The sequence below is a fragment of the Tachypleus tridentatus genome, chromosome 7 (genome assembly GCF_004210375.1).
Source record: "Tachypleus tridentatus isolate NWPU-2018 chromosome 7, ASM421037v1, whole genome shotgun sequence".
Classification (NCBI taxonomy): domain Eukaryota; kingdom Metazoa; phylum Arthropoda; class Merostomata; order Xiphosura; family Limulidae; genus Tachypleus; species Tachypleus tridentatus.
In genome coordinates, this window is record NC_134831.1 from 129438028 (window position 1) to 129464862 (window position 26835).

General features: G+C 33.2%; 1 protein-coding gene across 1 annotated transcript; it reads left to right on the plus strand.

The window, feature by feature from the left end:
• Positions 1-980: 980 nt before the first annotated feature.
• LOC143257810 (protein kinase C-binding protein NELL1-like) lies at positions 981-22289 on the plus strand. The gene is made up of 19 exons (XM_076516839.1): positions 981-1121; positions 4318-4449; positions 5438-5588; positions 7067-7337; positions 8066-8138; positions 9035-9117; positions 9959-10087; positions 11390-11483; positions 11988-12067; positions 12680-12782; positions 13083-13202; positions 14318-14455; positions 15027-15149; positions 18165-18260; positions 19407-19547; positions 20374-20484; positions 20903-21159; positions 21624-21878; positions 22269-22289. Exons 1-19 carry the CDS (start codon positions 1064-1066, stop codon positions 22287-22289), a joined length of 2436 nt encoding a protein of 811 aa, XP_076372954.1. The 5' UTR covers positions 981-1063.
• Positions 22290-26835: the final 4546 nt, after the last annotated feature.

Sequence of the window (26835 nt, forward strand, 5' to 3'; positions counted from 1 at the left end):
TAGGGCACACAGTGGTTATTTGCGCTTTACAGTGAAATAGTCAGTGACGGAAAGGAGAATGTGAAGAACAAAATTTCTCTTGTTTTCGAGTGAGTAGCCGCACGCGCAGGAGTCGAACATCCAAACATCCCGATTGAGCGAAATTATTGGAGACCAGCTGTCACGTGAATGCCATGAGGGGGGAGTGGAAATGGTACAATGTAGCTTGGTTGTCGGCAATGGTAGGTGTTTCAGAATTACTCACATATCCATTGTCACACCTGTGTTACGAAGGCGGATCTACTATTGAAGAGTATATAGACACAACATTATAGTATCCGCTGCTAAGGCCATTCAGATCCGTGACAGCCGTGGCAACGGTCGGTTGTGCTGACTTGAAATTGAATAAGGTAATCCCATTCCACTTTTAATCTGGATCTTCCCATCCTAAGTAGAGCAGTCTCAAACCGTGGAGAAACAACAGCGTGATATTTGTGATCTCTGTTTGCATACGCGAAACGACGACCGTCCGCAACGTACAGTATTCATGTCGCGCGTCAAGATGATACTCATTCTATAGCTTTTGAAATTTATTTAAAACTTCGTCGCTAGAGGAAATGAAATGGGAGATGCTTCTTTTCGTAATTACCTAATTTGGTACAGATGAATTGGGATGCGTGAAAAACTAGAACTGGATGTTTTGTCGCTTCCAGTGTATTCGTTCAACAAGTGCCACGTAGTTTATTAATACCACTGTAGTGCTGAGTAGCTGTAAAGATATTACTAGTAGGATTTATAAAGAAAAAAAACAACAGCTCCATATTTTTCATAACCCTAACATTACACTGGTAGCTCGACGTCAAATTTTCTTCGAAATTAGACATTCTATTGAATGGCATAATAATACAGGACGAAAATGCGGCCCGTTAAATTTGAAGGAAGGAAAAAGTGAGTGTTTTATTGTAGACAAACACCTGTAACAAGAGTACTGGAATGATTAATGCGTCAGTGACTGGTTACTGTTAACAAGCGTTTGCGAAGAAATTTCGATAATGGTTCTTTGAAGTCGTCGACGTTGAACAGGATGGTTAGGATACCATGGAATGAATGGTTTCTCCTGCAAATGTTGATTTCCATCACATGTGAGTATATATACATATATTTTACTTATTTACAAGAATACACACACTCATAAAATGAGTTCCACACTTTAGCCTACAAGGGTATCATTAACCTGACCAATCTAATTTTAACTTCACTTCCTAGTAAATTAAATTAGTTTTCGTTTTAAGTTTAAGGTAAAACTCACAATTACTCAACTATTTACACTTTTTTACTGTAGGATCAGACACTGTAAGATATAAAGCATAACAATAAAACGATGAATGTCTTATGTCTTAATAAACCTTATGTTTGACGTTTATATTGTATTATGAAGCACTATAAAAAAATTGACTGGTTGTCTTGGATGTTCATACAAAGCTACGCAGATGCTAGCTGTCCCTAACTTTAAACTGACGGACAAAAGGGAAGCGGTTAGTTCACAAAACTCACCGCCAACTCATGGGCTACTATAACCGAATAGTGAGGTTTGATCGTAAAACTTACAGCGCAACAGTACGTGAACCATGAATCATCAAAGTCACAGTTCTTGATGCTAACCGCTATAAATAGAAAAACTCAACTTGTGGAAAACTCCTAAAATTATGCTACACTTTTTAATATAAAGATGTTGTTTCTGTAATTCCAACCAATTATTTAATATGAATAAATATGAAACAGCTTGTACACACATGATTGTAAAACACGAGTAGTTTTAAATGTTTTCAAACTTTAATTCGATTTATAATATAAACGAAGTGTTTTATTTTTCATATATTTGGGGTAAAGTCCCTAACAACTTACACCTGTGTAATTATCTTTGTAGATGTCCAGTTTTCATAACATTTATAAACCTTTATTCATGTTAGGTTTAGGGGATTTCTTCGGTTTTAAATCATATTTTACTAAAGCAATACTTCTTAGAGGTGAGCAGATGACATGCACAGCATAAGCTACGATTTTTTTTCATAGAGGATTCACAGAAACGTTTGAATGAAAGTTGAGACAATTTTGTACCTGCCTGCATAGTTTTTCACAAGACGAGCAGTGGTATATCCTTATTTGTTTATTTTTCCTTTTCAGAGTGAGAAAAAATGTTATCTGAACAGACTTTACTACACACGCATGCGCATACTACACACAGGAATCTTTGGTTAGGATCATTAATTAACGATGATTGAAGAAAACTTGAATGGTTAAGGTAGCGAGCATTGACGATTGAGCTTAAACACGACTTATTAATTCCTAATTAGTTTGAAACTATTCATTACGTACTGTTATGACGTTTTATTTATTATGTAAATAAAAGCAAACCTTGCCAACTGAGAGTTTGTTTGGGTTTGTTTTGAATTTCGGGCAATGCTACACGAGGGCTATCTGCGCTAGCCCTCTCTAATTTAGCAGTGTAAGACTGAACAGAAGGCAGCTACTCATCACCACCCACCGCCAACTATTGGGCTACTCTTTTACCAACGAAGTGACCGTCACTTTATAACGCCCGAACATGTTTGGTGTGACGAGGATTCGAACCCACGACCCTCGGACTACAAGCCGAGTGCCCTAACCATCTGGCTATGTCGGGCCTTCGTGTTTAGTTATGCATCTTGTTATACACTCAGTTCTGATTTAACAGTTGTTTCGTTGTTAAGTGTGGCACATCAAGAGAAGAAATCCACAGCTGTTTCGTGCGCTGCCGAAGTATGATGGTTGGATCAGTGGATTACTAATATTTTATTAAAGACAATCTCGTGGTTAGCTTACGAAACGCTTTTAAATAAAATGTAAAACCAACGAGAATAAATATTGCAGCCCTCCAGGGATGTGACCTCCATGGACTATTTTGTTTAAGTGCGAGGTCAGTGCTTAGAATTCTGAACGAATCTGATGGTCTTAATGACTGCGAGGTTAAATTTATCTCAAAACACATCTCTAGTATAAAAGACATTTTAAGCTGAGTAGTCTAATAACAATTGAGACACTGACTTAAATAGTAAGAGACACCAGATCTAGCGACACTTTCGAAGCCAATGTATCAGAGGTAAGTATTAAAACAGAACAGTGCGGAGGCACGGGTACCTTAAGTGTCTATAAACAATTTCACACATAAACACAGCTGTCTGAAATGGAACCCTTAGGGATGGCAATTCCATTTCCCAAATGCTCTTCTCTTTGAAATACATAATACTCTCTACACACCCACGCTTTCTTTACACATGGTGATGTGATACGAAATTCCCAGCTCTTAGTCTCAGTTCTGCACAGTTTAATGAAGTTTAAAAAGTATTTTCGTATGTTATTCTTTTCATTACACCGATTTTTTATACTAACCTTTTTTTTTCCGTAAAGCGTCCTCTCGACATTGGTTTCTCCAATATTAGATGGAAAATTCGTAAAAAAGTAGATCATAAAAGAAAATATTACAACAATCTTAAATTAACGTTTCTTTAGCGAAATGTTAGCGTTGTTTTAAATTTAGCTCAAAGCTCCACAATGGGCTATCTGTGCTCTGCCCACCATGGGTATCAAAGCCCGGTTTTTTAGCGTTGTAAGTCCGCAGATATACCGCTGATCAACTCGGGTGAGGCTTTAGCGAAATTCTAGAAACTGTAGTGTGCACAAATGCAACGAAACGACGTTCTTAGGATCGCAACGTTTTAAAGCTCTGTTCAAACAGTTGTTGCATTCATACCAGCTTCGTTCAAACATGTTCGCGTGTAAAGCGATATTTATAGCTTTTGCTATACGCTTGTATTATATGAGAAATGAGTGAACTCAGTGTAATGTAAAAGTTCGATAATTCTCATCAGGTAGTTCTATAATACAGTGACTTTGATTTCGATGAGTGCAAAATATTTCTATCATAATTATTTTTCTTTTTTACCGATTTCTTTCCTTTTATTTAAAAAACGAAATGAAAAATATCTTAGTCCATAGAAGAAACGGTATAAATTTGGACGTCCAATCGTAGAAGACATATTGTGAAAAATTAAATAATATTTGTCTGCCATTCGTGGTTTTCGAACCAGTACCCTTCCAGTGTTAAATGTTAAGCGTTTTATATCTCAAGGCTGATGTCAATGTTACACACGGATCTTTTGTGTTTGTGTAAGGACAAAAACAAATAAATTACGAAAATCATTTATACCTGAAAAAGATTGGATTTAGTTAACCTCAAATACGTTTTTTGAGACTGGATTTAGTTAACCTCAAATATCTTTTTGTTTGTTTTTCATACAGCTACTAGTATACAGATAGAACAAAGGTATGAAGTTGATCTAGTTAATGGACTCGATGTTTACAACGCCACTTACGCAGGGTTAACTGTGGTTGAAGGATTTCATAGGTTAACTCCAGCGGTCAAACTGACAGGTAATTATTTCGCTGCATGTTTCAATTAAACCTTGTGATTTAATGAAATATTTAATTCGAGAAACTTTTTTTTTATTTAACTTTCGAAAAGTAATGACTCAGAAATAGCTATCATCTCTTAGCCTTGATACAGTGTTATTATGGACTGCATGGAGAATAAACACACACGACGTTTCGGTCACTTTGTAGGACAGACCGAAACGTGTTTAATTCCACACCTCATTCAGTCCGTATAAAATTTAAGTATATTCTGTCCAAAGCCTATATATATGCATACATATATATATTTGCTACGTAATTCTATCTGATTCATAACAAATGGCTAATGTACACAGAGATATTAGAATAAACTTTTGACAGGTTTGTAATAAGTAAAAAAATATAATAAAAAACAGTGTGAATGATACTTCGAGTTTATCGTATGTTTACCAGGATCTACCTCATTAGACCAGTGGTGCGCAAACCTTTATTTAGTGTCGCCCTCCTACGCCCTATATAACTTCTCTGTGTGTACACTGCACATGTCATTTCCCCTATGTTAATTGTTGTTGCTGTATTATTTACTAGTAGTGTGCGGTAGTGTATAAAATGCCTTTGTTTCTAAATTTGTAGTTTCAGGTATTATTTATATACTCCTATAGAGGGTGCGCCCAACTGTTTGCGCACCATGACAGCAGAGTGAAAATCTTTAATTTTCGTTCATTTTTTCACATGATAAAATTTATAAAATTAGCTAAAACTACTTTTAAGTAATTGGTGTGGAATTAAAGTTATCAAAGTCCTTAATTTGATTGTATAATGTTCATACATTTTACAAGTTTCGAATTTTCAATCATTGTAACCCTTGATTTTTTTTTAAAAAATCTACAATCTAACTTTCATCGTTTAATTACTAATATTAGTTGTAGGTTTGCTTTGTCCGGAATCAGGTTAACTTTGATACTTGGTAGCAGTCTCTACGTAACTGATTTTGTTGTTACTGATCCAGGAGTTTCCAGGCAACTCATTCTGTCGCAAGAACTTTCCAGGAAGGCAGCTCGACTTCTTGCTACAAGCAACGAATTTACGTTCATGGTTACACTTAAGCAAGAAAGAAGAAATACAGGAACGTTGTTTGGATTTTCGGAGGGAAACGACAGGTAAGCTTAAAACCATTAATTTGATTCGGAGGGAAACGACAGATAAGCTTACAACCATTAATTTGAAATAAAAAACATCTGACAAATATACATAAGCGTTAAATCCGAAGAGGCGCCCCCTCCCTAGTAGCACATCGATTTGCCTACGGATTTACAATGCTAGAAACCGGGTTTCAATACCTGTGGTTGGCAGAGAACAGGTAGCCAATTGTGTAGCCTTGTGCTTAACAAACAAACTAAATTTGAAGACACCCTCTACTGGGTTTACCGTCGATCTAAGAAATCGTTTCTAGGTTTGTTTGTTTTAAATTTTGCCCAAAGCTACACTAGTGCTATCTGCGCTAGAAATCCCTAATTTAGCAGTGTAAGACTAGAAGGAAGGCAGCTAGTCATCACCGCCAACTCTTGGGCTACTCTTTTACCAACGAATAGTGAGATTGACCGTCACATTATAACTCACCAACGACTGAAAGGGCGAGCATGTTTGGTGTGATGGGGATTCGAACCTGCGACCCTCGGATTACGAGTCTAGTGCCTTAACCACCTGGCCATGCATGGCCTGTTTCTAACTTCATTCTCACCAAAAGGTTTTGTAAGTTTTACAAATATTTTCCTTATATTGTTTCTAATAAAAATAGTTAAGCCCAAAATAAAGAGTTTATGTGTGTAATAAAGTGGCGGTTCTCAAAGTGTGGTCCACGAGGATCCTTCACGTGGTCACAGACTGGTACAAAATGCAAGTCACATAAAAAGTAACACCAATCTTCCCTTTAACACTGATGTTTTGTTGCTGTTGTTATTTTTTTTGCAACGAAAAATTGAGAACCACTGTACAAAAATTAACTTTTATTTTAATCTATCTGAAGCATTTAACCTCAACCTAAAATGATTTCTGATGTATTTATATCAAATAAATGGAATTTCTGAATCTTTTTTCAAAAAACATCTAATCTCATGAATTATAAAGTAAGGCAGCTTCAACAAGGATATATATTCCAAAATGTTTCAATAAGACCAAACCAGGGTAGATATATATAATTAATTTTCAGTACATGTAGTATGCTCTTTAGCTTCAGATAATGACGTATACTCATAAACGTGAGTGATGTATATAGATCCGTTGATTGACTGTTAGGCAGGATACAGAAGAAAACACACACCTTGAAGATGATTGGCTGATCTTATAAATGGCAGTTTGTGAATTAAATGTCAAGTTTTAACAATATCTCACCATTCGCTAAACAATTAATCTAAGAATACGGTACTTACCTTTTACGTTATACGTATTATGATGTTAATAATTTAAGCCTAATCTGGTTAGTTTCATTGTTTTCACTGTATGGATGTCACTTTATAGTTTCAAACAAATTTTTCTAAATATTAAGCAAAATTCCAAATTTATCAAAATGTATGGATGACGAGAAGCACTATTTTCAACTTTTGTTTTTTTTTTAATAGTTTTTCTTTTTTTGTCTTAGATTTCTGGAAATACAGAGCAGTGGAAGAAAAGACGAAATACGACTACATTATACCAACAATAATATGGTTTATGTTGAAACATTTCCTTACCGCTTAGCTGATGACAAATGGCATCAGGTGGCGTTATCAGTTAGTGGCAATGCTGTCGATTTGTTTGTGGATTGTAATCGTATTTATAAACAGGTCATATCTGATGTTGATCGAAATGTTTCCTCAAGGAACACCTCGTTGTGGCTTGGGCAAAGAAATTCACACCAATTTTTATTCCAGGTTAGAAAACATTAAATACCTAGTACTGTGATCTGTTGTTAAAAGTATATATAACCTTCTTATACGTGTATACTTAAGATTAATTTAAAATTAATTATTCATCACGATTTATTAATTCATTGTGTCTCGGAAACACGCAAACGAAAGCAGTTTATTTTATCTATAAGCCACTACGTAAGTATCCAGTTTAAGTGCTACCTCGTAGTGCAAATATACACGAGGATTGATTCATTTTTTTACTTTGCAAACCTTCCAGATGTTTCGTGTATTAAGTTTAGTTTCGATAATTAATGACTAGTATTCATTTATGAGAAAGGACGAAGAAAAACATGTTTCCACTAATCTATCAAGTACAAGTAAAGAACGCTTGTTCGTAATGCCCTTTACAATTCATAGCAGATATGTGAGCGTAATTTACATGTTGTTCAAATGTTAGTCGCGTTTAATAAAACGTACATAGAAATATACTGAATGTCACAAAGTGAACCGTAAACTAATTCTTTATATTATACTTTAATAAACTAAATGAAATTTGTACGTAAAACGTGTATCTGTTTTCAACAGTTGTTTTATTATACACAGGAGGTGTTCGTATTCTAGTGAAACATTGATGTAATGCTATAAAGAAAGACAAAACCCAAGTATCTTTCGTGTTAATTTAAATGTCGTACATTAGAGAAAATATTGTAGATAAATATGCTAAATAATAATAATAATTTGCTTTTCAGGGAATTTTACAAGATGCCAAAATTATTGGAAAATCTCATGGATATATTGTACAGTGTCCTCATCTTGATACAGGTATAGTGAACTATGTAGTTTTAGATTTAGTTTGTTTAATTATCTGATGGTAGTACGTACCACATTAGTTTGTTTAATTATCTGATGGTAGTTCGTACCACATTAGTTTGTTTAATTATCTGATGGTAGTTCGTACCACATTAGTTTGTTTAATTATCTGATGGTAGTTCGTACCACATTAGTTTGTATAATTACCTGATGGTAGTATGTACCACATTAGTTTGTATAATTATCTGATGGTGGTACGTACCACATTAGTTTGTTTAATTACCTGATGGTAGTATGTACCACATTTTCCTTACTATCATCTCTTACAGTTGGCGGTCATTGTCTTTATAATTTCTTTTGTGATTTTATACATATATATTATTGTATTCACGTTAACACTTGTTTTTTGACATGTTGTCTATACTTACACATTATTTCAAAATACAAGTAGCGTTTTTCTTGTCATGGAATTTTTTAATAAACAAACGAATTATTATATCTTTTTTAATCATTTTAAAAAATAGCGAAAGCGTAGAAATAATACATAGTAAAATTAAGTCACAAATAGAAGAAAAGAACGTTTTTTACTACGCTAGTTACTTAACAATGACATCAGAAAATCAGATTAAACATCACATTACAAAATTGATTGAAAGTTGTTAATGGAATAACTTTAGTTATTCGTTGATCCTAAACTTCTTAATAGATTCAAATCCTATTTTATAACCTGAAGATACATCGATGTTTCTTAACAGAATTTTTGATAGATAAAGGTGAAAATCACTTTTTCTTTCAATGTTAGTACAATTTATAAATGGAAACTTGATGTACTTCAAGCTAACTAAGTCATTTGAAAGACTGGTCATGGTCAGATGGTTCCTTTTACCCAATTGTTTTATTCTTACCAGACTGTCCGACTTGTGGCCAGTTTAGAAAGCTACAGATGTCGGTCCTGAACTTAGAAAAGCACATGAAAACATTAGAAGAAAAAGTAGGTTCTAAGTGTAATTTATTTTATTTTATTTTATAATATATATATATTTCCCAGAAATCACCGAGAATGTTTTCCTTTTATAACGATGTCTATAGAAGGAAGTGTATTTCTAACATTAATATTACCTTAAACTACCTCGCACAACATTTATATTAATTCTATAACTTGATTTGGTATCCAAAAAATAAATACCTAATTAAATGTTTAGCTCAAAAAGACATCTAAATTATGTTTAATGTTAATTATGTTATTTATGTTAAGAAATGGGTAAATTTTAGTGTTCAAAACAAACGTAGTAGCCTTGGATACTGTTTTAAAATAGTGAACTTAATGTATCTTAATCAAACTATACAAGCAATGAAACACAAAATTAAAAACCATAGTACCAAATAAGTTCATTTATAAAATTAACAATTGGAAATAATACTGATAAATCAGCCCTCTTCATACTCGGTAGAAAATAAAGTTATAAATAATAAACTTCTCTAGTCACTTGGTTCTACTTACAGTAAAAAATATTCAATTTTTTTGTGTTTCTTTCCCCAATAAACGTATGTTTAAATTAACAACTGTACACAAGGCTTAAGCTAGGTATTTTAAAACCCTTGCTGTCCAATTGTAACCACTGTGTTTCTTCACTGGAGTACAAATATTTAATGTAACACTATTTGACTTAATTTTGTTTCTTTCTCTCTATATATATTACTTTTTTAATATATTTTGTCTAAAACGTATGGTAATTCTTCAGAAAATATTTGAAGTCCAGACATTTATATTTACTTCTGCTTAGATAATAATATTCTATGTTGTATTCAGAGCATTATCTACTCTCTTCCAGTTAGTCCAAGCAGAAACGAGGCTTTCAGCTGTGGAGGAATGTGAATGTAGGATAAACTGTCATGTGAATGGAAGTGTTCGTCTGGACGGTTCCTCATGGGAAGTGGACTGTGAAAGTTGTTCATGTGTGGTAAGTCCTGGTTAAACTCGGCCATTTTCTTTCTCCATGTTTCCATTATTTCTAATTAACAAAACGTATAACACAGACTACGCACCGTATGAGGCTTAATAGCCACACTTTATTTCTCAGTATCATGTCACCACACGAGATACCTAATTTTTAAGATTGCTGTTAGTTTTGGTCGTATCTTTAAATAACTGCCTTTTTAAATTTGTAGTATACTAAGATATATCTATGTGTGTTTTATTATACGTTATAATACAAATAAAACAATATTTTTTAAATTTGTAGTATACAAAGATATCTATGTGTGTTTTATTATACGTTATAATACAAAGAAAACAATAATGTGTAAATCTGTAGTATACAAAGATATCTATGTGTGTGTTTATTATACGTCATAATACAAAGAAAACAATAATTTATAAATCTGTAGTATACAAAGATATCTATGTGTGTGTTTATTATACGTCATAATACAAAGAAAACAATAATTTGTAAGTTTGTAGTATACAAAGATATCTGTGTGTTTTATTATACGTTATAATACAAAGCAAACAATAATTTGTAAGTTTGTAGTATACTAAGATATCTATGTGTGTTTTATTATACGTTATAATACAAAGAAAACAATAATTTTTAAATTTGTAGTATACAAAGATATCTATGTGTGTTTTATTATACGTTATAATACAAAGAAAACAATAATTTGTAAGTTTGTAGTATACAAAGATATCTATGTGTGTGTTTTATTATACGTCATAATACAAAGAAAACAATAATTTGTAAGTTTGTAGTATACTAAGATATCTGTGTGTTTTATTATACGTTATAATACAAAGAAAACAATAATTTTTAAATTTGTAGTATACAAAGATATCTATGTGTGTGTTTATTATACGTTATAATACAAAGAAAAAAATTTTAATCTTCCAATGTGTATTCTATTGCGTATTACTTGTTTTTAAGAAGTAGGTGCTTTACAAGTAACCTTACAGAGAAACGAAATATTATTGTTGTCGTAAAAACATTAAGAAGTTAGGTGATGAAGCACCCAGTTAATATTGTCACAAAAGTTAAGTGTAGTGTCTAAACAGATATAACAATAGATTTTGTTTCATTTTTTAAATGGAGAATTTACATATTTGCGAATTTTTATAATTATTAGTGAAGTGAGAAACCCCATATTGAACCTCCCGATTACTGTATTTCAAACAGAACTACTGTGACTTTATATAATTGTCGATAGGTTTGAAGTACCTTTTTGAGTGTCACTATACTCGAAACGTTTCTGTTTCGTGTTCTTATTAGAAAGGAAACACTACGTGCCACCGTAAGTCCTGTAATCCAGTGCCATGTAAAAATCCTGTTCAACTTCCAGGACACTGTTGCCCCACGTGTTTAAGTAAGTACTTTACTATAAATCATTTTTCCGTAACTAATTGAGTGATAGACTCATAATACAGCTATTGTAAAGACGGTCAACAATGAGTGCAAACAATCATTGTTTATATCTTATTGAAATTTAACTTATATTATGAGAGTTAAAAAAAGCAAACGTTATTAGAAATTCTTAAGTAATATTACAAAACAGTTATACAATAAAGTCTCATATGAAGATCCATATGAAGTCTCGGTCATATGAAGATCCGTAATTTGTTTTCCACAGCAAATGTTAGTCGTGAGTTCTGGAACTTCGTGTCACGTCTTCGTTTCTTCCTGACAACTTCTAAATCATGTTGAATCTTGCTGCTAATTTCAGAATATCGCAACCTAGATATTAGCTAACGAGATAAAAGATATAAATAACGGATGGGCAACTAGTAATTCTTTTTTGTGCAGCGAGGTAAAAAATATACGATTTTGAACTATGTTTGACGAGAAATGTGTGTTGTTTTTTTCCAATAAGAAAAGTGCCTAATTGATGGAAAATTGTACGACCATGGAGAGGAAGAGAACCGAAGACCATGTCAGAAATGCTATTGCAATGTAAGTACTTATCATGTTTAACTTAACACCTGCTATAGCAAGGCTTCTCCTCTTTCCAATCATGGAAGCCTATCGAAACACGTTTGTTAGTGTGCAGTTTCGATAGCCTCATGACGTATTAAGGTTAACAGTAATCTACTATATATATATATCTGTGTGTGAGTGTGTGTTATTTATTTATTAACCGTTTAAAATGCTTACTTAGTTACGGGCTGAATAAATAATCTATCTTTGCAAATAAATCATAAGAAAGATAAGAAAAAAAAGATAATTGTATAATCTTAAAAACCTCTGACAAGACTTATTAAAAACAATATGTTCAAATATTAGTACCCTCCAGTGGCATAGCGAATATGTCTGTGGATTTACAACGCTATAAACCGGGTTTCGATACCCATGGTTGGGCAGAGCATAGATAACCTATGGTGTAATTATGTGATTAATTACAAACACTCAACCATCTAAATATTAGTTATTTTGCTTACTCATAGTTACAGGATTAACAATTATTAATTTTAATTTATATGCGACATTTCTTTGTGTCACTAATGTTTGTTGTTACTTTGTGTGTCACTTTAAACTAAACTTTTTCGCTCGATTTTGTCTTTACAGAATGGTAACATGAACTGCGAAAAGCTTCAGAAATGTCCAACACTGCCTTGTCCAGTTGAAGATTATATTTACATAGAAGGGAAGTGTTGCCCAACTTGCAAAGGTTTGTTATTATAAGACAGAGAATTATTAAAACCTACTAAAGTCGAGATATTTTCATCATAACTGTCTTACGTAGGAGTGGTATTTGTGGAACCATTAATAATGAAAACTGCAGATTTTTAGTTAACATGGTAAATGGATGCAAGTCAACCTCTGAAATCTAATGTTTAATCTAGGTGTTTATATAACATGTTTTGGTAACAACGAAACTACTGTTTCGAAAGTTTGGGTTTCAGCTCTATAGCGTCAGACTGCAGATTCAGTTAAGCTTCTGACAGCAGATTTCTTATTTTAAATTTAGACACAGACTACTGCTCACAAGGCCACGACTGCCACGTGAATGCCACTTGTTTTAACCTTCATACGAACTACACGTGTTATTGCAATGAAGGATACCAGGGAAATGGAAGAGATTGTGAAGGTATACTGACGAACATATTTATTTATATTGAGTAATCAAGGCATTACATTTAGTGTATTTTTTACCGTGAACTGCTTCAAACTTTATTTGTCTTTTTTAACATTTAAAGTTTGTATTTTAATAAAATAGAAGCATTTATTGTAAATTGGAAGTAGTGATGAAACTATATAACATAACAAAGTTCAATAGTTTGTTGTTGTTTTTTTTAATTTCGCGCAAAGCTACTTGAGGGCGATCTGCGGTAGCCGTCCCTAATTTTGCAGTGTAAGACTAGAGGGAAGGCAGCTAGTCATTACCTCCCACCGCCAACTCTTTGGCTTCTATTTTACCAACGAATAATGGGATTGATCGTCATATTTTAACGCCCCCACGGATGAAAGGGCGAGCATATTTGGTACGATCAGGATTCGAACCTGCGACCCTCAGATTACGAGTCTAACGCCTTAACCCGCCTCGCCATGCCGGGCCATAAGTTCAATAGACCAAAACGGAAGAAACAAAAATAACTCCAAAGAATCCGTTTAAATTCATAAGGCTTTGTAAGTGGGTGAGGGTAGTGTTTTATAGGTAAACAAATTATTAACTTGTGTATCTCTTTCTTGTTCAACGTTCAAACGATATTAGATTCTAAAAAATGTTTACTTCGTATAACCATGTCACACGTTACTATGTTAAATTACATATTAAATTATTTGTTCGTATTTCCAAACATGAATATCCACTTATTTAAATAGTTACTTCATATTTCCTGCATATAGTGTTATTAAAGTACATTGAATTCACTATTTTAAAACACTATTCAAGGCTACTACGTTTGTTTTGAACACTAAAATTCACCCATTTTTAAACATCAATAACGATGAAGTAAACGTTTAATTAGATTTATTTTTCAGATACCAAATCAACTTATATGATTCATATAAATGTTGTAAGACATAGTTAAAGGTAATATTAATATTAAAAACCCACTTTGTTTTGTTTATTGTAGTTCTCTTTGATCATTTTTGTTTATAAATAAGTTTATAACTACATTTTTCCTGTGAACCAGTCTTTAATATAATATATTTTCCACAATATTTACAGTTGTTTAAAAATCTAAGCTCATTTCTCCTTAGATGTCGATGAATGCCTCCAGAAAGGTGGACACAAAGGCCACTATTGTAGAGAAAACACTCGGTGTGTTAACTTACATAGCAGTTACTCCTGTGAGTGTCTTCCTGGTTACAAACGAGAAGATGATTACTACTGCGCAGGTAAACCCAAGGTGTTATTATTCTCTAGCAAAGTTAAGACAAACATTAATCAGCTATGAAGGCTTGTACTTGCAACAAAATGACACTTCTCTTGATATGACCCAATAGGCAGTCGATAGGGCGACTCCCTGTGGCACAGCAATATGTCTACAGACTCGCACCGCTAGAAACGGGATTTCGAATACCCGTAGTGGGCAGAGTACAAATAGCCCATTGTGTAGGCTTTGTGCTTAATTCCAAATGATCATAGCCCACTAGCCAAGTGGTTAGAGTGCCCATATATAGATCCATAGAACTGAAGATTCAAATCCTGCTAATTCCATACACACACAAAGAAAAGTTGGCTAGTTCTTTCGTATAAAAACAAAAAGTTTGATATAACGGCTGTTGTGAAAATTATAATAATATATACAGTAAGGACCAGAAAAATTGTCTGAATGATTATATTATTGATAACAATATCTCGTCTAAATCATTAAACAAAACTCTATAAGTTTTTAAAAAATATAATATTACATCATGAAAATTACTCTTAGTAACATAAATAATTGTAATTGGTTGCTCCGTTTAGATGAGGACGAATGTGTTACTGGTCGACACAGTTGTGATGTAAATGCCATTTGCAAGAACACTGATGGAAGCTATCACTGCCAGTGTATGGAGGGGTACATCGGAAGTGGACATTCCTGCAGACGTAAGTAAATAGAACAGCTCATATCATTGGTTCGTACCAATACTCGTAATGGAATTTTTTTTTCTTTCCGTGATTGTTTGTTTTGAATTTCGCGTAAAGCTACACAAGAGCTATCTGTGCTAGCCGTCCCTAATTTAGCAGTGTAAGACTAGAGGGAAGGCAGCTAGTCATCACCACCCACCCCCAACTCTTGTGCTACTCTTTTACCAACGAATAATAGGATTGACTGCACGTTATAACTACCTCAACACTAAAAGGGACGATCATGTTTGGTGTGACGGAGATTTGAGCCGCAACCCTCCGATTACGAGTCGAGCGCCTTAACCACCTGGCCATGCCGGGCCGTAAAATAATGATAAACTCATTACTGTGTATTTTAGTGTCGTTGTGTAAAATTTCAATAAATTAAACTACAATATTTAGATATTGCAAACAATTTCACTATTTCAAAATTGAATTTAGATTAAATTGTCTTACGTTTCAAACAAATCTAATTCCATCTCAGACTTCTTGGGCTAAAAAGCTTTTATAAATATTGTTTTTCCTCTTCTGAAAACTTACTAAATCCTAGACAATCTCAAATGAACAATGATTTCTACTTTTCACATAACCATATGTTGCATTAAACCTGTGGTTCTCAACCTTTTTTTACCCATGGACCCCTTTTCCCTTCTTTTTTTCTTGGTGGACCCCTTCATAACTATTGGTCATAAGAAGACAATATTCTATTTTTCACTAATATAAATTTTGAGGTTTTAATAATCAAAGAAATAGTATATAATTAATCTTTATTTTTAAATGAAAACTAATTTAAAGCAAATAAAGTATTCTACAACAATTATAATAATAATAATGATAATTAATAATAGTAATAATACTCAATATTATTGTGATAATAATTCTTTACCAATGTCTTGTATTACAATATTATAATGTTTCTTCCATGGTCAAGCCCATGGAGATCAGAGCTCTTCAGGCAATTGAATTCACTGCAGCATTTATTTATGTACACTGGTTAAAATTTTTGATAAACCAGTTAAAGTTAAGTGTGTGATAAGAAAAAAAAAAAAAAGAGATAGGCATATTTATTCAATGAGATCCCTGTGGTTGATGCTGCTCGGCGAGTTTCTTTATATCTGGTTCCATCGATGTTAATGATAGTCGAAGATCACCTCTTTTAACAATGTCAAGTCTATTGCGAGCTTTTGATAACAGTTGAGAAACACGACTAAATCCCGATTCAACAAGATAAGATGTTGGAAAAGCAATAACGTAGAGCTGTGCTTTATCCTAGAGCAAAGGGTACTTTGTAGCAACATCATTTGTCTTCCATACATTGTACTTTCCATCTTTGAATTTTGCACGCATTATTTCATCACTTTGTAATTCGATGAGAGGCTCTTACAAAGATATGTCGATATCGGCAACATTAACTTCGAAAGGAATTGAAACCCAAGTCGGTATAACCATCATGAGTAGGTCACTAAACCGAGTTTGCATATCTTCATGCATATTTTCCATATATTCACCATATAATGCAAGATCTTTATCTTGCAAATCGCTGCTAACAGAGGCCAAACAAGGAAACTGTTCAAATGCACGACGCCTGATATTATTCTTATACAACTGTAGTTTCCTCAGAAAAGCAGCAATAGCACTTTTACTAGATATCAGATCAGGATCTTTTCCTTGGAGCTGTTTATTAAGTGAATTCAATTTTTCAAATATATCTGATAAGAAAGACGCATCACATTTATTTGCAAGCAGCTGTTCTCCAAGTTGTGTGTTAGCAAGAATGTATACATACATACATACATACATACATACATACATACATACATACATACATATATAATTAATATATATACAGCTGGTAATACAATTATTGCATTTCATAATATCTAACTATATATATTGCTATTCATTTTTAGAAATATTTCGACAAATAAAACACATATTTAGAAACAGAGTGCATGGTAAATGTTCGAGGTAAAATTGGTAAATAGAAATGTTATAGTTAAAATAACTTGAATGATTAAAAAAAACTATACAAGTCATTCATTATTATCATTAGGGTCACCATTGACATTTTTAACTTCCTCAAGGCTGATAATCATATCAGATAACTGCCAAGATATGAATTGATATTTGATATTTGTATCAAAACGGGAAAAATTTGCCATTTTTCTCTTCAGTCTTTTTATACTTTTATACTGGGAAATAATTTTTTCATTATTGAAATGCAAAAATTAAAAAACATACGAAAGAATGTCTGTACTAGGAACTCTTAATATCTCTTACCTTTTCACGATGGAGTTCAACTGAAGTGAACTGCTTGGGTCAAGTCGACATTTTAATAGATTTTCCCCTAGAAGGGTTTGACAGATCGAAATATTTCTGGAATAAATTCCCTAAGGAGATTAGTATGGGAGGGCGGAGGTCAGACAGACAATATAATAGGAAAAGAACCGACTGCCTGAGGCGCATATTTAAAACCAGCTCTTATCACTTATTTTTTCTTTTTTTTATCGCTTTCAAAGCAAATTTCTGGACATTTTTCAAAATCTATAAAATACATCCAAATTCGTTTGAATGTCTACTTCAGCTTTCTTCACGTCCAACCAAAATTACAGTAGAAATTGAATTTTTAATAATAAAAACCATTCTGAGTTGGTTTTCTTCATGGACCACCAAAATATCATTGTGGACCTCCAATTTGTTATGTTTTGCCTGTGGACCCCCAGAAATATTCCATGGACCCCTAGGGCCCATGTGGACCCCGGTTGAGAATCCATGCTTTAAACTAACATTGTTATGACTGAATATCTGGCGTTAAATGAAACATTTGAAATAAACATAAATAAGGAAAATATTTGGCCGAAAAATCGGTCGTTGAAACAATTATTTATTATGGATATACCATGAATGTCACATTCATGCTTCACTTTACTTAATACCTAATACTGAACATGCTGATTGTTAAGTTTTTAATCAAATGACTTGTTCTTTGTTTAGCTGTATGCAACGAGACTTGTTTAAACGGTGGTCAGTGCGTGGCACCAGGAATTTGCTCATGTCGTCATGGCTACACGGGTCCTAGTTGTGAGCTTGGTAAGTTTCCTATTATTAGACTAAAAAACAAAATAATACCAAAATCACTTTTAGAAATTTCTTTTATCTTATTTTAATTAGCACTTCGGGAGATTAAAATTTCTGATTAAGAAAATTACACAAAAATATTTTTTTAAACAACTGGAAGCCAAAAAGACAACCATTGAAAAGTACTCTTCTGTTGTAACAAACAATTTTCTTATTACGTTGTTCTATTTCAAAAGCACTCTTCTATTGTAACAAACACTTTTCTTATTACGTTGTTCTATTTTACAAGCACTCTTCTATTGTAACAAACACTTTTCTTATTACGTTGTTCTATTTCAAAAGCACTCTTCTATTGTAACAAACACTTTTCTTATTACGTTGTTCTATTTCAAAAGTACTCTTCTATTGTAACAAACACTTTTCTTATTACGTTGTTCTATTTTAAAAGTACTCTTCTATTGTAACAAACACTTTTCTTATTACGTTGTTCTATTTCAAAAGTACTCTTCTATTGTAACAAACACTTTTCTTATTACGTTGTTCTAGTTCAAAAGCACTCTTCTATTGTAACAAACACTTTTCTTATTACGTTGTTCTATTTCAAAAGCACTCTTCTATTGTAACAAACACTTTTCTTATTACGTTGTTCTATTTCAAAAGTACTCTTCTATTGTAACAAATACTTTTCTTATTACGTTGTTCTATTTTAAAAGCACTCTTCTATTGTAACAAACACTTTTCTTATTACGTTGTTCTATTTCAAAAGTACTCTTCTATTGTAACAAACACTTTTCTTATTACGTTGTTCTATTTCAAAAGTACTCTTCTATTGTAACAAACACTTTTCTTATTACGTTGTTCTATTTCAAAAGCACTCTTCTATTGTAACAAACACTTTTCTTATTACGTTGTTCTATTTTAAAAGCACTCTTCTATTGTAACAAACACTTTTCTTATTACGTTGTTCTATTTCAAAAGTACTCTTCTATTGTAACAAACACTTTTCTTATTACGTTGTTCTATTGCAAAAATTTGCAACTAAAGGAAGTTTTTGAGAAACATAAGTTATGTTTTTCGGTGATTAGTGATAAACTGTACTTCAAACTATAGCTCTGCATAAATAAAACGTTTCTTCAATAGTAACTTGTAACATTCCAGACATTGATGAGTGTAATCTGAGAATCCACGAATGTCATCCTGATTCAGAGTGTATTAATATGCCCGGATGGTATTACTGTCTTTGTCGACCAGGCTACGAGAACAAACTAACTGACAATTATCGAGGCGTTGTGTGTCAAGGTACGTGACTTCAAGAAGTGATCTACTTTACTGGAAATTTAGTGTTGTTGTAGTAACAAAGTTAACAGTACAGTAGCAATAAATGTATGACAAGCTTCTGTTTGCAAATAAACAAGTGTTATCATAAACTTAGCAATATCTAGGCTTCAGCCTCATCATCTTGAAAATGTTTTGGGTTCGTTAAACTGTTTTGTATGTGCATGTTTGGGTTCGTTAAACTGTTTTGTATGTGCATGTTTGGGTTCGTTAAACTGTTTTGTATGCGCATGTTTGGGTTCGTTAAACTGTTTTGTATGCGCATGTTTGGGTTCGTTAAACTGTTTTGTATGCGCATGTTTGGGTTCGTTAAACTGTTTTGTATGCGCATGTTTGGGTTCGTTAAACTGTTTTGTATGCGCATGTTTGGGTTCGTTAAACTGTTTTGTATGCGCATGTTTGGGTTCGTTAAACTGTTTTGTATGCGCATGTTTGGGTTCGTTAAACTGTTTTGTATGCGCATGTTTGGGTTCGTTAAACTGTTTTGTATGCGCATGTTTGGGTTCGTTAAACTGTTTTGTATGCGCATGTTTGGGTTCGTTACACTGTTTTGTATGCGCATGTTTGGGTTCGTTACACTGTTTTGTATGCGCATGTTTGGGTTCGTTACACTGTTTTGTATGCGCATGTTTGGGTTCGTTGGACTGTTTTGTATGCGCATGTTTGGGTTCGTTAGACTGATTTGTATGGTCATGTTTTGGTTACTTACCGTTTTGTATGGGCATCTTTGGGTTACTTACTGTTTTGTATGTTCATACACCTAACTTTATTAAACCATCTCTCTCCTTAGATATCAACGAATGCACCAGCAACTCTCACACGTGCCACCATTCAACTGTTTGTGTCAATAAAGAAGGAGGTTATAAGTGTGACTGTAAAGAAAATTCCACGTGTTCCCTAAGTGAGTTTACATCTTGCCAAGTGGTAGAGCGTTAAAATACGAAGTCAGAACGAAGAGAAAACTAAAGAATGATTATTTTTTGTAATTGCCTACATTTCCGGGTTTTGATTCTTAGAAAAGTGTATTTAATTCACCACCTTGTTGAATTTTGTTTGGCAAAATATTAATAATTGTTTATCGCATATTTATATTTTTGATTTGCGCTACGACATGAGTTGTTATCCATAGCGTAAGAAGTTGAAGATCATTGTTTGTATTCTAAGAATAACATTCAGAATATCTTAACTTGAGAGTTAAAATGAGGCGAGTAAGTAAATAGGTTTATTTCCGCTTCCGTTATACATTTGTATTTTAGTCGATATGCTCAAAGAAGAAAATTTATATGACGTAGATGAAAATGTTGCGATGTCCATTCCAGATTGTATGTATCATGGAACCGAAACACGAGATGGCGAGACCTGGCTAGCAGCAGCAGGATCGACTTGCACGGAGTGTTCGTGTAATAGTGGTGTCGTCACATGCCAAAAACAGACGTGTGATTGTAGCAGGACTGACATTGATCTAGAGTGCTGCCCGCAGTGTGACGTCACTACTTTCTGTCGTCACCAGGAAGTGCCAAGAATATTTCGTAATGGAGAACGTTGGGTTTATCAATGTCAAGTTTGCGAATGTTTAGTAAGTAAAAAACAAAATAAAATGTCTCCTAGACTTTTGTCAGCCTTCTGTTCACAAATAGCTCTGAAGGTGATTTTCCAGTGCTACTGAGGTTAAGACTAAAAGCTGTACTTTGGGCCATCTCTGAACACTTGTTATAAATTGTTACGCGTTTATTTTTACCATTTTAAGTTAACACTACTTTGTTGTAGTTTTGGAATGCAGGAAGACATAACAGGAAGATGATGTGTTTCTCTTAATATGTTTCTATTAAATAAAACGCAAAATAAAATCGTGAACTACGACACTGTTTTTGTAAACCCCGTATTTAGAGTACTTTTTCTTTGTGGCTTATAGCGCTAAAACCCGGGTTTCCGATATTCGTGGTAAGCAGAGCATGTGTATATCCCATTCTGTACCTTATGGTTAAAAATAGTATTTGTAATTACTTCTTAAAATTTGTTGTTTGTTTGTTATTACTGTAGTTTGGAGAAGTTGACTGTTGGGATCAAGAGTGTCCACCAGTGACGTGTGATCATCCTGCTAGATACGATGGTGATTGTTGCTTCCGTTGTGAAGATGACGTTTGCAGCTCAAAAACTTTCACTAGTGATGAAAGCAGTGGTAATGTCACAACAAATGTCTACCATGGTCGAGGCTGTACGTACAAGGAGCAGTTGTATCAGTTAAGGGTACCAGTCCCTGCCAATCGCGACTCCTGTATTTCCTGCAATTATGAGGTAAATTTTTACGTGATCTTTATATTTATTTTATTGTCTGTTTCCTATAAGAAAACCTTAAAGTAGTCAACTATAAATATGGTCTATCTTCAGTCAATGCTTAGGGTTTGTTAGCTTGTTTGTGGAGTTTATTTCAAGGCTACTGGAGAAATGCCTGCGTTAGCCGTTCCTAATATTCTAAGTGAAATGCTTGTATTTAAAACTAACTTTGATCTTTTTTTGTTCCATAAATGACATTGTTAACCACGTCTTTCGTAAGTTAAAAAGGATGATAATTCTCAACAACAGAAATGATTAATTCAGTTAACAAAGAGAAAAGAAAGGCTATTTATTTATCTATTTCCTTTAAATTTATCTATTATTTATCTATTATCTATTGTTTCATCCTAGTTCGGAAGCCTCTTCCTTTGATTTTTTCCACAGTAGTAGAGAATCTTTGTTAGCTATTAAGTAATTAGCTAATATTCTAATAAACGTAGTTATGGAGTTGTGTTTAATGTTTTATTCATGTTTTCTTGTCGTGTCTTTGATTTTGGGATTAGTAAACATTTTCAATGTCAGTCATGACATAATTACTTCTCACATTAGCTATTTCTTTTATTGTTTTCGTGTTTTTTTTTTTCTGTTGTTGTTTCTTCAACAACTGGGTGGAACGATGTAATCCTGTGAAAACTACTTGATTATAATAAATGTTGTCTGTCGTACGTGGGTGGTTCATAATTTTTTCTCAGTTCCATGTTAGTTGACGTCATGTTAGCTAATTCCTATTGGCTGTATGGAAAGGAAAGTACGTAGATGGTTTCTTAATATTTATTAAACTTGAATGCACTATTATATAACTGTATATTTCAAGTATTTACTTTAATTACTATTATATAACGTAATGAAAATATTTATCGTAACAAATTCCGTTGTATACAAATAATATAAATAGTATTTATCTCTGTATCTATTACTGCTAACCGAATAAAACATTAAACCACTGGTTACTTGCAAAGCGCCACCTATATCTAACTTTTGATGAAGTTTAATCATTTTGTAAAAAACAAAACAAAAATTGTCATTTTTCATAATATTCTTCACACAATTTATTAAATACTTGGCATAATATCATGAGCCTGTAAACCTTGTATTTTCATCGTAACTGCACATATTTTAAGCTGTTTTTAAATACCTAAAACCTTATTTTTCTGGACATCCTGTTACAGGGTAAGAACACCCAACGCTTGGTGAGCAGTAAGACTTACAGATCACTTGGGTAAAGCACAATTATTTTTACTTTTATCTCCATTTCACTACTTGCACACTGCTCTTCTCTATATTTTAGCACCATTTCTAGTTCTTCTCTTCTTGCAACTTCTTTTAGTGTAAATGAAGACAGACATTTGTGTGCTACATGAGGTAATTTCGTATCGTTAACGTATTTTGATTTTAACTTGTTACTCAAAATAAATAAATAGTATGCACTAATCAGTATTTCCTGCTGAATCTCTAATTCATACTTACAATAATTGTAATAAAATCAACACATTGTGTTGATTGTTCTCTACTTTAAAACACTTATTTATGAGCTGTCCATAACAACTACTGACATCTGTTGTTAAAGCAATGACATCAGTTTGGCAAACAACAGTTATTTTACTTTCCATCTTAAGTTCATGGCCTCAGACACTGTTCATTTCTCTATGTTCTAGCATTCTTTAATATTTTTCTGTTTCTTTCGTGTTCCTTTTAGTGTATTATAATATTGTTGCTTAACATCCGATATTTATAACAACCGCCACCACTAAACATGTGTTACAAGTATCTGAAAAACAACAACAATAACTATGTGTCACATAAAGTACATTTCTATTGTTAATCTTAAATAAATCAATACTGTACAATATCCAACATTTTCTGTGAAACAACTTATCCATAATTCATATTCACAACAATAATAGACGTAAAAATTATACACGGTTTATTTTCCACGTTAAAATACTTTTATTTTCTTGTTGTCAGTTCTCGGTCATCTTATTGGAGTTTTCATCTGAAAACAACGCTCTGAGCATTATTAATTCGCTTAAGTGACATCTCTATATAGTAAATAACTTTAATACCACACGTCAGTTATTGTTACGACTGCTGCCTACACAACTGTTTAAGAGCAGTGTTTCACAGACAAATGAATTTGTATTACTTAAAACATTGTTGAAAGGTGAAGGCTCCGATAAGATGGCTGAGAGTTTGGTTTGTTTTGAATTAGGACTAAAGTTATACGAGAACTATCTGTGCTAGCTGTCCTAACGTAGCAGTGACCAAGTAACGGGAAGGCAGCTGATCAATACCACCCATTGCCAACTCTTGGGCTACTCCTTTTTACCAATTCATAGTTGGAGTGACCGCCACTTTATAATGCACCCTCGGCTAAAAGGGCGAGCATGTTTGGTGGAACATGGATTCGAACTTGTGACTTTTAGATTACGAGTCGAGCGCCCTAACCACTTGACAATGCCAATTCAAGATGGCCACCACCCTGCATATACAAGAAAAGTATTTTAACGTACGAGTAAAGAACAGTTCGTGTATAAATCTACATATCAGTTTACCTACGCCGTGACTCTTAAAAACAATAGTATAGGCATTTTATATCAAAACCGCTTCCTACAAGATCTGTTTACTATTTGTTTTTTTGTATATTTTTTCTTCAATACTTTTACGCAAAAATGTATTTTATTATTTATGGTATTTTGCGGAGGGAAAGGTCTGGTTTGAATTTCGCGCGAATTTACTTGAAGGCTACCTGCGCTAACCGTTTGTAATTTAGTAGTGACAGACTAGAAGTAAAGAAGCTAACTAATACCACCTGCCGTTAAGTATTGATCTGATCTTCATTTCTAATGAATAGTGGGATTGACCGTTACGTTATGACGATCCCCTGGTGTATTCGCTGATATGAATTCGAATCCGTGACCCGCAGGTTGCAAGTCTTGTGCTCTAACCACCAAGACATGATGCCTATCCTTGCATGGAAGGAACTCTAACAATATTTAATAATAATTATAGTGCCCTCTAGTGGTACGTCTTAACCTAAGTGGTGTTACTAACTGAATACAATGATGAGAGAAATGTGAGGTAAGGAGTTGACATAATCAATTATACACAGGCTTGCGATGATTCTATTGTTTTGGTATTTTTACATGGTGTACGGTAATCCCTATACACTGTATCCGAAAACTATATCAAGATTTCTTCAGACCAATCGCGACGTGAGAGTCTTATCGGTCGTTCTGTAACCCAGTCATAACAAAAAGAACAAAACGTATTCCTTGTGATAAAAGATATAATAATTTGATCTAAGTAAGAATTTTTTTCATCCCGATTTGTAAAACAAAAAAATACTCCTTACTTGATAGAAAAAAGTGAATATTATTTTTAAAATCTGCCTAGCTAAATTATGGAAAATCCATTATTAAAGTAAAAACAACTTTTATGAAGTTTAAATTCGCAGGCCTGTGTTATCAATGAATAAGTGTACAAATAGCAAGCAACCCATATATATAGTATAATACTTATTGTGTTTTCTGTAAAACAAACAAGATCCCAAAGATAACTGAACGTATCCTGTTTTCTGTAAACAATGAATAGGAACTTGATCACTGAGAATGAGACAGTTTTGTACTTACCTGATGCCTTACTTTTGGTCTAGTTTAGGTATACTAGAAGGCCTCCCAAAGGCTCAGCGGTATGTCAACGCTAAAAACCGGGTTTCGATAACCGTGGTGAGCAGAGCACAGATAGCCCATTGTGTAGCTTTCTGCTTAATTCAAAACAACAACAACAACAACATACTAGAGGTGAAAGAAACGTCTTCATGTCCAATAAACCTATTAATTACATCACAAACAGAGCTTTCAATTAATTTCTTATGTGATCTACTATCAACGAAAATACTGAGAGGATAAAAATTCTTTGGAAATTATGTACAACATTTTTTTTAACAGAGTAATTACTTAATAGAGGGCGCAACGAACCTTAAAATTCTTGCACATAAACATATAAATTGTCAAACTTTCACATTAAAAAACATATTTGCTTGTAGTTCTTTCAGTTTCCAGACAAACAAAATCCCAATAGATTTTTTTCACTATTTTTTACCATGAAGATTTAATAAGAACTCAATCTTTGTTGCACAATTATTATAAAATTTATCGCATCAAACAATGAAAACAATAAACATCTTTTCGTGCACTCTCGTGTGAAACAATGGCAAAATGTTATTGTTTTAATTGTTTCATGTCATGGCTGTTATATTTGTTGTGTATGTGTCTGTGTGTTTGTTTGCGTTTAATTGTGCCCAACGTTTGTTCATTACAATACATTTCTATTAAGGTAATAAACTCCTGCGTTAAACAAAGTTAAACATAACGGTCTGTTCATTATAAACTATTATTAAACACTTAACCAGACATTAAACCAGCATAAATACAGTAGCATGCACTATTCCTTCTGCTTCTTTTCTTTACTTTGTGTCCTAATGTCGTATTTCTTTGTAAAGTTTAATGTTCTTTTAAACGTTATCGTAATGGCATAAAAAGTAGAAGGTTATTTACTGTAAAAATTATTAAAATAATTTATAATAAACATGCATGTAAGCCACTGATTTATATAAAAAAAATCCTCATGTCATAAAATGTGTTTTTTTTTTCTTAGGTGTTTTTCTTATAGCAAAGCTAAATCGGGCTATCTGCTCAGCCCACCGAGGGGAATCGAACCCCTGATTTTAGCGTTGTATTATTTTCGGAATTTTCATGGAAAAATTTGTTACTGAAACCAAAACAATGTTTATGAAGTTTAAATTAACATGCCTAGGCCTGTATTACCTATGCAACTCATGAACAAAATGTATCATTTAAGTAAATTCTTTACATAAGATATGTCATTGACTTAAGAATATGGAATGTAACAATAATCT